Here is a 14357-nt window from a genome sequence, read left to right on the forward strand (position 1 = left end):
AATCCTGTTTTCTATATAATTTAAGAGTAGATATTGTCTACCTAAAACTAATATGATGCTGTATGTTAACTACACTGGAGTTAAAAATTTAAAAATTTTTTTAAAATATCTTAAAAAGTGATTATGACTAATACACACACACGCATGCACAAAGACTAAATCAGAAAGAAATGGAAAATCTGAGTAGATCTATAACTAGTAAGGTAATTGAATCAGCAATCAAAAGTCTTTGGACAAGAAAACCCTGTTGGCTTAACTGGTGAATTCTACTACACGTTTTTTTTTTTTTTTTTTTTTTTAACGTTATTTTACTTTTGAGGGAGAGACAGAGCACAGTGGGGGAGGAGCAGAGAGAGAGGTAGACATGAATCCAAAGCAGGCTCCAGGCTATGAGCTGTCAGCACAGAGCCCAACATGGGGCTTGAACCCACGAACTGCAAGATCATGACCTGAGTTGAAATTGGACGCTTAACTGACTGAGCCACACAGGCGCCCCTACTACACATTTAAAGAAGGACTAACATATTTTCAAACTTTTTAAAAAAATAGGAGGGAATACCTCCTAACTCATTTTATGAGGTCAGCATTACCCTGATAACAAAACCAGATAAAGGTACTACATGAAAAGAAAACTATGGGTAAATATTCCTTGTAAACATTGATGTAAAAGTCCTCAACAAAATACTGAATAAACCAAATTCAGCAACATACTAAAAGGACTATACACCACTGTCACATGGGTTTTATTCCTGGAATGCAAGGATAGTTCAACGTACAAAAATTCATCAGTGTAGTTTTTGACAAAACTCAACATCCTACCATGATAGAAACACATAACAGAGTAGGAATACAAGGCAACTACCTCAACAAAATAAAAGCCATTCCCATATATGAAAAACCCACAGCAAACATCATACTCAGTGGTGAAAGACTAGAAGTTTTTCTCCTAAGATCAAGAACAAGGCAAGGATCCTTGATACTGCAATTTCTGTTAAACATAGTATTGGAAGTAGCAGAAGAAATAAAGGGGAAAAGAAATAGTCATCCAAATTGGAAAGGAAAAAGTAAAATTATCTGTTGACAGACAACATGATCTTATATATAGAAAAACTCTTCTACCAAAACAGAAAAACCCAGAGCTGATAAACAAATGCAACTAACTAGCAGTAAACAAAATTAGTTGCATTTCTGTACATTAGCAGTGAACAACTTAGAAGGAAATTAAGAAAATTATTCCATTTGCAATAGCATCAAAAAATCATAAAATATTTCACCCTTTTTAAAGAAATTTATATTTTAGTTAACATTCAGTGCAATTATGGTTTCAGGAGTAGAATTCAGTAATTCATCACTTAGATACAACACCCAGAGCTGATCACAAATGCCTTCCTTAGTACCCATCACCCATCTAGCACATCTCCCATGCACCTCCCTCTGTCAACCCCGAGTTTGTTCTCTATCATTAAGAGTCTTTTGTGGTTTGTTTCCCTCTTTTCTTTTTTTCCCAAGACTAAAATATTTAAGAATTAACCAAGGAAGTGAAAGACGTGTACAATGAAAACTAGCAGAATGTTTCTGAAAGAGAACATAAATAAATGGAAGCATATTCTATGTTCATTGATTAGAAGACTTAATATTGTTAACACATCAGTATTACCCAACGTGACCTACAGAGTCAGTGCAGTCCCTCTCAAAATCCCAATGATATTTTTGCAGAAATAGAAAACTCCATCATAAAATTCATAAATAAACTGAAAGAACCCAAATAGCTAAAACCATCTTAAAAAGGACTACAAAGCTTGAGGGCTCATGCTTCCTGATTTCCAAGCTTACTACCAAGCTGTCATAATCAAAACAGGGTACTGAAATAAAGACAGATGTATAGACCAAAGAGCTCCAAGAAATAGCCCCTCACATATATGATCAAATGATTTTTGACAAAGGTGCTAAAACCATTCCCTAGGGAAAGGACTGTGTCTTCAGCAAATGATACTGGGAAAACTGGATATCCACATGCAAAAGAATAAAGTTGGACCCTTATTTAACAACATACACAAAATATGTCAAAATGGATTGTGGTGCCTGGGTTAAGCTCAGTTGGTTAAGCATCCGACTTTTGCTTGGGTTGTGATTTTGCAGTTTGTGAGTTTGAACCCTGTGTTGGGCTGTGTGCTGACAGCGCTGAACCTAGAGCCTGTTTTGGATTCATGTCTCCCTCTCTGTTCCCCTACCCTGTTTGCGTTCTGTCTCTCCCTCTTTCTCAAAGATAAATAAACATTTAAAAAAATTTAAAAAGTCAAAATGGATCAAAGATTTAAATGTAAGAATTGAAACTATAAAACTCTTAGATGAAAACATTGGACAAAAGCTTAGAATTACATTTGACAATGACTTCTTGGATTTGACAGCAAAGTCTCGGGCAACAAAAGAAAAGATAAACAATTGACCTTTGAGAAAACTAAAACATTTTGCACATCCCAAGACACTCTCACTAGACTAACAAGGCAACCTACAGAATGAGAGAAGATATTTGCAAATCATGTGTCTGATGAGCGACTAATATCGACAATGTATAGAGAACCCCTAAACCTCAGAAGCAAAAAACAACTGGATTCAAAATTGGCAAAAGTCTTGAGTAGGCATTTCTCCAAAGAAGAAATACAAATGATCAATAAGCACATAAAAAGTTTCTCAACACAGGTATAATATAGATGAAACTTGGGGACATTATGCTAGGTAAAAAAGCTAGTCACAATAGGACAAATACTGTGTGATTCCATTTATATGATATACTTACTGTTTTCAAATTTATAGAGACAGAATGTAAAATGGTTTTGCCAGGACCTAGTGAGAGGGAGGAATGGGATTTTATTGTTTCAAGGGTATAGAGTTTCAGTTTCATAAGATGAAAAAAAAAGAACTACGGACATGATGGTGGTGTTGGTTGCACATTATAAATATATTAAATATCACTGAACTGTATATTAAAAATGGTTAAGATGATAAATTTTGCTATGTGTATTTTATCACAGTAAAAAAAAAGTTATCAGTTAATTGAGACTTTATAGTAAATAATAGATTTTTATTCTTTGAGGGAGAATTTGATTTTTGACAGCAGTTATAAGTTTTTGGGGGCCTGGTCTTGTTAGTATTAGGAGTAGTTATACTTGTTACTTTTTATTTTTTTATTAAAAAAAATTTTTTTTAAGTTTATTTGTTTATTTTGAGAGAGAGAATGTGAGGAGGGTAGAGGCCGAGAGAGAATTCTAAGCAGGCTCTGCAGTGTCCATGCAGAGCTCAATGTAGGGCTCAGACTCACAAACCGTGAGATCATGACCTTGGCTGAAAGTAAGAGTAGGATTCTCAACCACCTGAGCCACTCAGCGCCTAGTGGTTAAATTTGTTATTAACATTTTTGGTCCACAGTAAGACCTAAGAGTAACTTGGAGTAATTTTTGTATGGCCTATACATCTTGTAAAGATAATTTTACACTTAGAGCAGAGCTGCAAAAATAGTATACTGCATTTGCTTGTTATTTTTCTTTTTTTTTTTAGTTAATAATTTTTAAATTTACATCCAAGTTAGTTAGCATATGGTGCAATATGACTTCAGGAGTAGATTCCTTAATGCTCCTTCCCCATTTAGCCCATTTGTCCTCCCACAACCCCTCCAGCAACCCTCTGTTTGCTATATTTAAGAGTCTCTTAAGTTTTGTCCCCCTCCCTGTTTTTATATGATTTTTGCTTCCCTTCCCATATGTTCATCTGTTTTGTATCGTAAAGTCCTCATATGAGTGAAGTCATGATATTTGTCTTTCTCTAATTTCACTTAGCATAATACTCTCCAGTTCCATCCATGTAGTTGCAAATGGCAAGATTTCATTCTTTTTAACTGCCGAGTAATACTCCATTGTATACATATACCACATCTTCTTTATCCATTCATCCTTCGATGGACATTTGGGCTCTTTCCATACTTTGGCTATTGTTGATAGTGTTGCTTTAAACATTGGGGTGCATGTGTCCCTTTGAGACAGCACACCTGTATCCCGTGGATAAATACAATTGCTGTGTCGTAAGGTAGTTCTAGTTTTAGTTTTATGAGGAACCTCCAGACTTTTCCAGAGTGGCCGCATCAGTTTGCATTCCCACCAGCAGTGCAAAAGAGATCCTCTTTATCCACATCCTCGCCAAGATCTGTTGTTGCCTCAGTTGTTAATGTTAGCCATTCTGACAGGTGTAAGGTGGTATCTCCTTGTGGTTTTGCTTTGTATATCCCGGATGATGAGTGAAGTTGAGCATTTTTTCATGTTGGTTGGCCATCTGGATGTCTTCTTTGTAGAAGTGTCTATTCATGTCTTCTGCCCATTTCACTGGATTCTTTGCTTTTTTTGGTGTTGAGTTTAATAAGTTATTTATAGATTTTGGATACTAACCCTTTATCTGATATGTCGTTTGCAGATATCTTCTCCCATTCTGTCAGTTGCCTTTTAGTTCTGCTGATAGTTTCCTTCGCTGTGCAGAAGCTTTTTATTTTGATGAGGTCCAAGTAGTTAATTTTTGCTTTTGTTTCCCTTGCCTCTGGAGACGTGTTGAGTAAGAAGTTGCTGTTGCTGTGGTCAAAGAGGTTTTTGCCTGCTTTCTCCTCAAGGATTTTGATGGCTTCCTGTCTTACATTATTAGGTCTTTCATCCATTTTGAGTTTATTTTTGTGTATGGTGTAAGAAAGTGGTCCAGTTTTCCCATCACAGCTTGCTGAAGAGACTGTCTTTATTCCATTGGATATTCTTTCCTGCTTTGTCCAAGATTAGTTGGCCATATGTTTGTGGGTCCATTTCTGGGTTCTCTGTTCTGTTCCATTGATCTGAGTGTCTGTTCTTGTGCCAGTACCGTACTGTCTTGATGATTACAGCTTTGTAATACAGCTTGAAGTCTGGGATTGTGATGCCTCCAGCTTTGGTTTTCTTTTTTCTGATTGTGTTGGCTATTCGGGGTCTTTTGTGGTTCTATAAAAATTTTAGGATTGTTCTAGTGTTTGTTTTTTCTTACTCTCCTACAATTAGTGATACTTCTTCAGTCTTTATCTTTTGTGACTTTGATACTTAAAAACATTTTTTTTTTTTAATGTTTATTTTTGAGAGAGAGAGAGTGCAAATGGGAGAGGGGCAGACAGAGAGGGAGATACAGAATCTGAAGCAGGCTCCAAGCTCTGAGGTGTTAGCACAGAGCCCATTGTGGGGTCGACCTCATGGACCATGAGATTATGACCTGAGCCGAAGTTGGATACTTAACCAACCCAGCCACCTAGGTGCCCCAAATGTTTTGTTTTTGAGAGAGAAACAGCACAAGCAGGGGAGGGGCAGAGAGAGAGGGACACAGAATCCGAAGCAAGTTCCAGGCTCTGAGCTATCAGCAGAGTCTGACATGGGGCTTGAACTCACGAACTGTGAGATCATGACCTGAGCTTATTTTGGACACTTAACTGGCTGATCCACCCAGGTGCCCCTCATGACCTTGATACTTCTGAAGTGAGGTGTTCAGTGGTTTGTTGGTTTTGGTTTGTTTGATGATTTCTCTTGATTAGATTGAGGATATGCATTCTTTGGAAGGATATCATAGAGGTGAGGTACTGTTCTTGATACATCTTAACAGGGTGCAAGATGTCAGTATGTATCATTGGTGGGGTTAACCTTAATCAGTTAGTTTAGGTGCTGTCTACTAGGATACTATACTACAAATTTACTGTTTTTCCCCTTGTCATTTCTAAATATTCTGAGAGAGATACTTCGAGTCTATGCTTGAACTTTTACCCACTAATTTTAGTGTCCATTGATTTTTCTTGCCTGTGAGGGTTGCTGTGAAATTCTAGTGGTGATTTTTATATTCACCTCATTCTTTATATGTTTACGAATCCTTTTGTTAAGAAGAGTTGTTCGTTTTCCCCATTATAAGTTTTTTACAGTCACTTTTTGTACTTGTTTTGGTTAAATTCCAATTGAACTCTACCAGTATATTTTAATTTGAGGAAGACTGACAGTTCTTTTAATAAGTTTAGGATTGTTCAGTTTAGAATATAATCTGTAAACTCACTTCTTTGGTGCATTGTATATATCACTTTCTAAAGTTCATTTTTGTGTGGGTCTCATTTTTTGTTATTTGTAAAGTAACTTTTTTGGTAGGAATCCATGTAACTATTCAGATGATTTTTCTAAAATGAAGTGTATCAAGTTACAAGTTGGGAGAACCTAGTGAGTTATATTTTGTGTTAGTATGTGGTTTAAAACCTTTTAATTTAGTAACTATATGGGAGTGAAAACATACCTTTATTTGTTTTTTTTCCTTCATAGGCTTGAAAAGGAATATACTACAATAAAAACTAAAGAAATGGAAGAGCAAGTTGAAATTAAAGTAAGCATCTCAGGACTTTTAAAAGTACGAAACATAAATTTATTGAAGTCAGTTGTTTTATATGTATGTGTGTGTGTGTATGTGTATGTATATATATATATATTATGTTGATATATTTGATATATTTATTTTCTGTAGCAAATTTAGCAATAATGTTTATATTGACTTACTGGTAAATTGATTTACCATCCCACTAGATTATAGTTAAAAATGAACCTTTCAAAAACCAGAATAATGTAACAAGGGGTTTTCATTCTAGTGTGAGAGCAGCTTTATTTCCAGATTTGTTGATGGGCCACCAGGAGAAAATACTTCTGTGGGGAAGATAACGATCACTCCATTTAAGCATATTTTAAAAAATTGCAGAGAAGTTATTCCATAACATGCATAGATTAACAGCAGTGTAGTCTAAGGTAGATCAAACTCGTTGCACCAGAACTAATTATGGCTGCCTTAGAGCTGCGGGAAACTTGTACTAATTGAAATTTCTCATCCGTAAGCCAAGGTTATACTTTTGAACTCTCCACAGAAATAGGTAGATTGCCAACTTAAGGGATATATAATCCTGTATATACCTTAAAATTCTTATTTGTACCCCCTTTAGGCTAGAAATTCTTAAGCTGAGGATCTTTGGCTTTGTTTGAGCTGGGAGTTAAGGATAGTTGTATTGGCTTTATGCTGATATTTTAGGATGGGGATAATGAGTAAGAAGCATGAGTTAATGAAGGAACTCAGTGACTTACTGATCCAATTTCTTATCTGTCTATATTCTCCCCCTTAACACACACACGCACATGCAAATAAAATAAGTTTTGAGTGTCCCCACCTTTTTTTTTTTTTTTTTTTTTAACTCTTAATGTGTCTGAGTTTTGATTTAGACCTGGCAAGGCATTAGATGATTAATTACCTAACTTATACTTAATTAGCCATGTCTTAATTCACCTTTGCTATAAAATACCACTTCATTACTCACATTCCACAGGCCCTTTTTACAATTAAGGGAATGGGCCCTATTAAATTGGCATTCTTTCTTGACCATGGTCCTACTCAAAAGCCTCTTTGGGGACAACCGCTCCTATTTTTCTTTGTGACCTCTTTCTCATCTGTCTCCTTTTTCTAGGTGTTTTATTTTCATTTCTATCAGTATTCCCTGTCAATTGGAAATAGATACTTCTACATTTTTGAGAGAGAGAGGGAAAAGACCCGTGTGGATGTTTTTCCCTCCTTTTAAAAAATTCTGTCACCCAACTGCTGCTCTACCATTTGCTTTTCTTTTAGGTACCATGAGTAAGAGTAATATTAAATCATACCCTCCACTTCAACCTACTGAAAGTGGAAAAGTACGTCATCCTGATGAGTGGGGAGAGAGTATGGGTTATCGCACACCACGAATATTCGGAACTGCAAATCAAGAATCTGAGGATGGGAAGCCATCCTGTTCATTTCACCATGCTATGTGATTGCAAAAAAAAAAAAAAAAAAAAAAAATCACAGATCTATGAACCATCTTTGCTCTTAAAGAAATTTCTTCTAAAGTTAAATCGCATGAATAGTGGTAATACCAAGAGGCCTTTTCAGAAAGATCTTTAGCACAGTTTATCTTGTATTTGAATTTTTTTCAAACTTGAGTTTTCAGGGAAGTTTTATAGTTCATATATACCTCACAGAATACTTTTGAATGCCAGCTCCATGTGTCTTAGGGAAAAACAGATGGCATAAGTATTTATAGAGAAGAATCTCGGTGGGGGAAAATGAAAAGTTCAAAAAGTTAGTCAACACATTGGATAAATAAAGTCTGCTGATGTCAGGTAGTTTGTTCTTTTATAAAATTTTGTTTCCATATTGTTTTTTTCTTACTCTTGTACCATTTTCATCTCTTTCTTCACTCCTGCCCCCCAAAGGACAAAGCCACAATAATTTTTGTACTCTACTTTTTGTTTTACTTTATATAAGCTTGAGTCTCTCTGATGTTTTACTTGAACCTGGCAACTCATCTCAGTCATAATCAGATGACCATCTCATTTACAGTTAGTTATCCATGTATTATTTGAGCCTTTCTCTCCAAAGGGATGTGCCACTTACTTAATCATTCCCTTTTCCCTTCCCCCTAAGGTCCCTTGTACAAATAAATGAGTTCTCTTAAACTAGTGCTTTCTTGCCTTGGTCCTCCTCAAAAGCCTTCGAGAGAATCTTACACTGTTTTTTACACAAGCAAATAGTATATGATCATCAAATTATTTGATGTTTTGATACGGAAGTAAAAAATCAGCCATTGATGTGTTAAGGTTTCCAAGGTTTCCTTTTTTTTTTTTTTTTTTTTTTTTTTAAATTCTAAGACCTTGGGGTTGTTGACTTTTTATTATTAGAGTTGTATCTGGAAGCTCTCTGATGAAAATGTAACTTTTAAGTATTTTCTACCCCCTCTCGAAGTATTATAGAAAGATTTTGTTAATAATGGTTTCATATGGAGAATCTTACATTTTATTGTGTGAAATTTTTTGTTAATAGAAACAGCTTTATCAGTATCTTCTTCCAATCTATTGATGTTCCACCTGAGGGGGAGGAGGTAAGAAATATTAAAATTCTAGCTTATATTAGGGTACCTCACAAATCTTTAAAAAAGAAAACCTTTATTCCTCCACTCTATTTAAGACTGACATATGAACTAATAATCTGATATTCATATTTAAATTTTGTGCTTTGGGAACATAAAGTTTTAAGCCCTACAAATAGGAGGAGTTAGAGATTCTGACTGGTTTTTAGCCAGAAGTTAAATTATGAAGTATTCTAGATATGCTGGAAAACAGAGAATAATATAAAAACACTGTGTATTCACTGCTTGGCATAAAAAAATAAATGTTATCTGAATTACCCAGGAATTATATTTAACAGTCAGTGTGAAGTGTTAGTAATGACACGTTTATTTAACACTTAATATGTAAAGGGTCCTTTACAGGCATCATCTACTTTTACTCTTCTGATAACCTCATGAGAGGGTTCTTAACTCATCTTTTTGAGCTTCAGTAAGCTCAAAAATATGCTAGTGGTCACATTGCTAGGAAATGGTGAAAGTCAAGGATTTGAATTCTGATTTATGTTTTACTAAGACCCATATATATTCCTCAGTGTATGCACTGTGCTGCTTTCCAAAAGAGTCTTAATGCATTGTGATATAAGAAGGATTTGAATGCCCAGTTTTCTGTAGCATCACAAACTTTTCATTAAAAAACTAATGGCTATGTAATAATATCCAAAGGGATTTATTCAAGAAGTCATCCATTTAAAAGATACTTGCAGGGCCTACTACATGTCCAAGCAGTGTTCCAGGCACTAGATATGTGTTTCTGATATATACCAATTTATGTGCTCATGGAGCTTGCATTCTAGTATGGAAGTCAGACAATAAACAAAAAAGTAAAATATGTAATATTTTAGATGATGATAAGTGTTAAATGGAGGAAAAAAAAAACCCTCAGGTAAGGGAGAATAAAATGGTAGTTTTTGGATTAAAAATTTAGAGAAGTTGACCAGATTACTTTTGAATGAAGATCTGAAGGAAGTGAGAGAGCTAGATATATAGGTATCTTGAAGGAGAGCAGAATCTGGTCAGGACTGTACCCCATGAGGAATAATAAGGAGACCATGGTGGATGGGACAATATGCATGATGAGGAAAGTGACAGGAGGTAAGATGTTGTGCAATGCAGATAGTGTAGGTTGTTGAACATGTGAAGACTTTGGCTTTTATTTTTTTTTTTTTTTCGTATTTTTTTTTTTTTTTTTTAACGTTTTTATTTATTTTTGAGACAGAGAGAGACAGAGCATGAATGGGGGAGGGGCAGAGAGAGAGGGAGACACAGAATCGGAAGCAGGCTCCAGGCTCTGAGCCATCAGCCCAGAGCCTGACGCGGGGCTCGAACTCACGGACCGCGAGATCGTGACCTGGCTGAAGTCGGACGCTTAACCGACTGCGCCACCCAGGCGCCCCGAAGACTTTGGCTTTTAATTTGGAGAACGATTTGGGGTATTAGTGGAGGAAGAGAAGATCTGACTGAAGTTTTCATTGGATCCCTCTGGCTGCTGTGTTGGGAGTAGATTGCAGGGGACAGGAAAACTAAGTAGAGGCTGATGAAGTACTGCTGGGAAGAGACGATGGTGGCTTGTACTGACTTGGTAAGAAGTGATTGTTTTCTGAATAGATTTTAAAGATAAAGCTGACAAGTTGATTGTGGAGGTGTGAGAGGGTTAGGAAGTGAGCATTTTGGCTTTAGTATGTAGAAAAATGGAGTTTCCACTACCTGAGATGGAGAAATCTACAGGAGGATCTGGTTTGGGGACGAATATCAGGAGCCCAATTTGAGATATTTTAAGTATCAGAAGCCTAGGAGATATTCAAGTAGAGCCTTGAATATTCAGAGTTGAATTTAAGAGAGGACAGACTTAAAATATGAATTTTGCAGTTATTGACAGAATGATGACAGTAAAAGCCATGAGAGTGGATGAGATTACCTGGGGGATGAGTATAAATGAAATAGAGAAGAGAGTTCAAGAGCTGAGCCTGAGAGTAAGCCAACATTTAAGTTGGAAAGATGAGAGCAAAGCTGGAGAAAACTAGGGAGGTATAGTATCCTAAAAGCCAAGAGAAAAGAGTGTTTCAAAAAGAATGATTTTACTGTGTCAGTGCTAAGGAGTATTCTTGTGAGCTGAAAATGGAGAAACAAATGAATTTATCAACATGGAGATAAACTGGAAAAGAGCAGAGAAGTGGTGAGAACTAAAATTTGAATGAAACAAGAAAAAATTGGAGATAGGGAGTATCGATACCTTTCAGGGATTTGCTGTAAAGAAGAGAGAAATGGGACAGGAGCTTAGAGAGAGGGTCACGACATTTTTTTTTTTTTTTATTATTATAAATTTTTTTTTTAAATGTTTATTTATTTTTGAGACAGAGACAGAGCATGAACAGGGGAGGGGCAGAGAGAGAGGGAGACACAGAATCCGAAACAGGCTCCAGGCTCTGAGCTGTCAGCACAGAGCCTGACACGGGGCTCGAACTCCCGGACTGTGAGATCATGACCTGAGCTGAAGTCGGACGCTTAACCGACCGAGCCACCCAGGCGCCCCAACGGTCACGACATTGAGGAAATTTTGGTTTTTCTTTACTTTTTGTTAAGATGGGAGAAATAACCACATTTTTATGGTGATAACCGAGTAGGAAAAATTCATGATGGGCGAATTCAGGGGTAATTGCTGGAGTCATCAGGGTTTAGGATTTAGCTCATAGGTAGGAGATTTGGTCTACTAACATGGATAGTTAATCCACAATAATGAGAGAATCTAAAATATATGGGAAAAATGTAGGTAAGATGTAGGATGTGGTTGTGGGAGTTTGCAAAGTTCTGTTATTGCTTCAATTATTTTAGTGAAATTAGAAATAAGATTATCAACTGAGAGTGACAGTGGGGTGGAGGGTTGCTGGTTTGAAGAAAGAGGTGCCAAGTAGGCAACAGTGATCTGAGAGGGTGAGAGAAGGAACAGACTAAGGAAATAAATAAGAGTCCAACTGAATTTAGTGATGGTTAATTTAAATAAACGTCATGGTTTTTATTTTTCTTCAGTCATATTTACCAGCATAGGTGCAGACACAGAGTTGTCAGTATGTTGACTCAGTAGTTTTTACCAGGCAAATGTGCTAACTCCTAAGGGAGAGTGGGCAAAGGGGAGGATAAAGGCAAGGGATCATCTATGATGATTGGAAATTAAACTTTGTAAAGAGGGAAGAGAGCACATCAGAGTGGGGGACAGTGAAAAGTTTAGGATCAGTGAATTGTCCAAGAGGAGGATTATTAAGTTTAGGTTATTTCATAAAATGAGTAAGCTGGCAAAAATAAATTGAGTTGTTACAAAGTAAAATTCCCCCATTTTGGTATATTTTGTTTTTTGTTTTTGTTTTTTTTCATTTTTCGGTATTAAAAAGCGTGCATATAGTTTGAATGTTTGCATATAAAGTTTTCTGGCACCTTATGTTTTCTTAGCCAGTTGTAAAAAGTAGAATTATTGAATTATAGGATATTAGTATTTTTAAGACTTTTGATATGCATTCAGTAAATCTCTTAAAGGGTTTTTCCGGGGTATCTTCTTTTTGGCAGTGAATTTCTATTCCACTAACACCTTGGTGGCTACATTAGGTGTTTCATTCTGGCTCTCCATCTTCATCTCATTTTCTCTTTTCTAACTTAGTAGGGCAAAAATGTCTCTCCCTCTCTTTTTTCTTAAGTGTATGCATCTATTAGTCTTGTTCTTTATGATTTTTACTTTAAAGTTTAGAAAACATTCTTAATTCACTCTGGGAAATATGGTTAAAAAGATACTCAAAAATTAGAAATCAGTCAAGTGATAGATTTTAGTCTACTTTCCTATATATCAGCAATAAACATTTCAAAAATATCTTAGAAAAAGAAATTCCACTTAAAATAAGAATAAAAGCATATGTAAGAACCACCTAAATGAAAAATACGTCATCACTGAAAAACTTTGCATTAAGGCATTTAAAAAAGCTGTGTACAGGGGAGAGACACAAAGAACTCCATGTTATATAAAGTTATGATTTCCCCCATCAAATATTCATTAGCAAATCCAGTCATTAAAAAAATCTAAAGAATACTTTAAACAATAGACAAAAGTTAAAAAATAGTATCCGTGCCTGACTTCAACAATATTATGAGCAATGCTTATCATTAATCAAGTTTTTGGTGTTATGCTGTCTCATTTATGGGAAAAATTTTTTCATTCCATATCACTGTATGTTTTATTACTCTAAGTTTCTGAATTTTTTTTTAAATGTTTATATTTGACAGAGAGACAGAGTGCAAGCTGGGGAGGGGCAGAGAGGGGGGAGACACTGAATGCAAAGCAGGCTCCAGGCTCTCAGCTGTCAGCACAGAGCCTGATGTGGGGCTCCAACTCATGAACTGTGAGATCATGACCTGAGCTGAAGTCAGGCCTTTAACCTACTAAGCCATCCAGGCACCCCTACTCTAAGTTTCTAGATGAGTAAATGGAGAGTCTAAGATGCTGAATGTTAATGGTAGAGGGAGTATTTGAACCTAAACCTACCTAACTTCAAAACACACTATCTTAACTAACTTAGTAAACTAGTAGTTAAGGTTTTTGGAGGATAAATAAAATATAAGAATGGAAGAAATTAGCTCCACCAGATGTTAAAGGGGATTACAAAGGTACAATTACCAAAATACTGTGGTACTGGTTCAAAAAAGAAACACTCAAAACTTAATAGGTAATCCTGAAATAGTCTTTAATACTGATAAAGCCTATTATATTTATCAATATATGATGAAATAAATGCCACATACATGAGGAATTGGTTTATTTAAAAAGTCATTTTCAGATATTTGGGTATGATTTGGGTAGATGTTAGAAAAATAAATTTAGCTTATTATTTATAGCAAAATTTCAGAAGATTTAAAGGGGACGGGGGGAACCCAGGTGAATGTTTTTAGTTCTAAATTTTGTGATACTTTAGCATTATTTCTATTGTAACATTAACTTTATTCAATCAATTGTCTGGTTGAACTTAATTTTCTAAGTCCTAGGATAAACAATATTTTACTTTTTTGATGAAGTATGTTGAGACCATTTTGAGAATGCCATTTATTTCTTTGGATTTTCAGACTTTAAAATATCTATTAATTGCTTATTTGTCTAAACCACTGTGCTGAATATAATATGAATAGCCAAGAAATGAAAAACACTTCCTTCTCCTCAAGCTATTTTGTAGTCTGAAGTCACACATAAAATAACAGTGATTTCAAATCATCTGAATGTGTTCTAGTGGATAGAACAAGAAAATCTAATTTGCAAAATTTATTATTATTTTTTAATGTATAATGTTTATTCTTGAGAGAGAGAGCATGAGCATGGGAGGAGCAG

General features: G+C 35.6%; 1 protein-coding gene across 17 annotated transcripts in view; it reads left to right on the plus strand.

Annotated features, from left to right (window-relative positions):
- Positions 1 to 14357, plus strand: part of EVI5 (ecotropic viral integration site 5) — a 248899-nt gene that overhangs the window by 116622 nt on the left and 117920 nt on the right. For 14 of the 17 annotated variants that reach the window (XM_078451656.2, XM_078451660.2, XM_078451658.2 and 11 more), the window contains one exon: positions 6348 to 6432. In XM_078451656.2, the coding sequence (XP_078307782.1) occupies positions 6348 to 6432 (85 nt within the window). The remainder of the gene's footprint in view (positions 1 to 6347; positions 6433 to 14357) is intronic. The other 3 variants (XM_078451661.2, XM_078451664.1, XM_078451666.1) reach the window with 1 other exon arrangement.

This window comes from Panthera onca, chromosome C1 (assembly GCF_046562875.1).
Source record: "Panthera onca isolate mPanOnc1 chromosome C1, mPanOnc1 haplotype 2, whole genome shotgun sequence".
NCBI lineage: Eukaryota > Metazoa > Chordata > Mammalia > Carnivora > Felidae > Panthera > Panthera onca.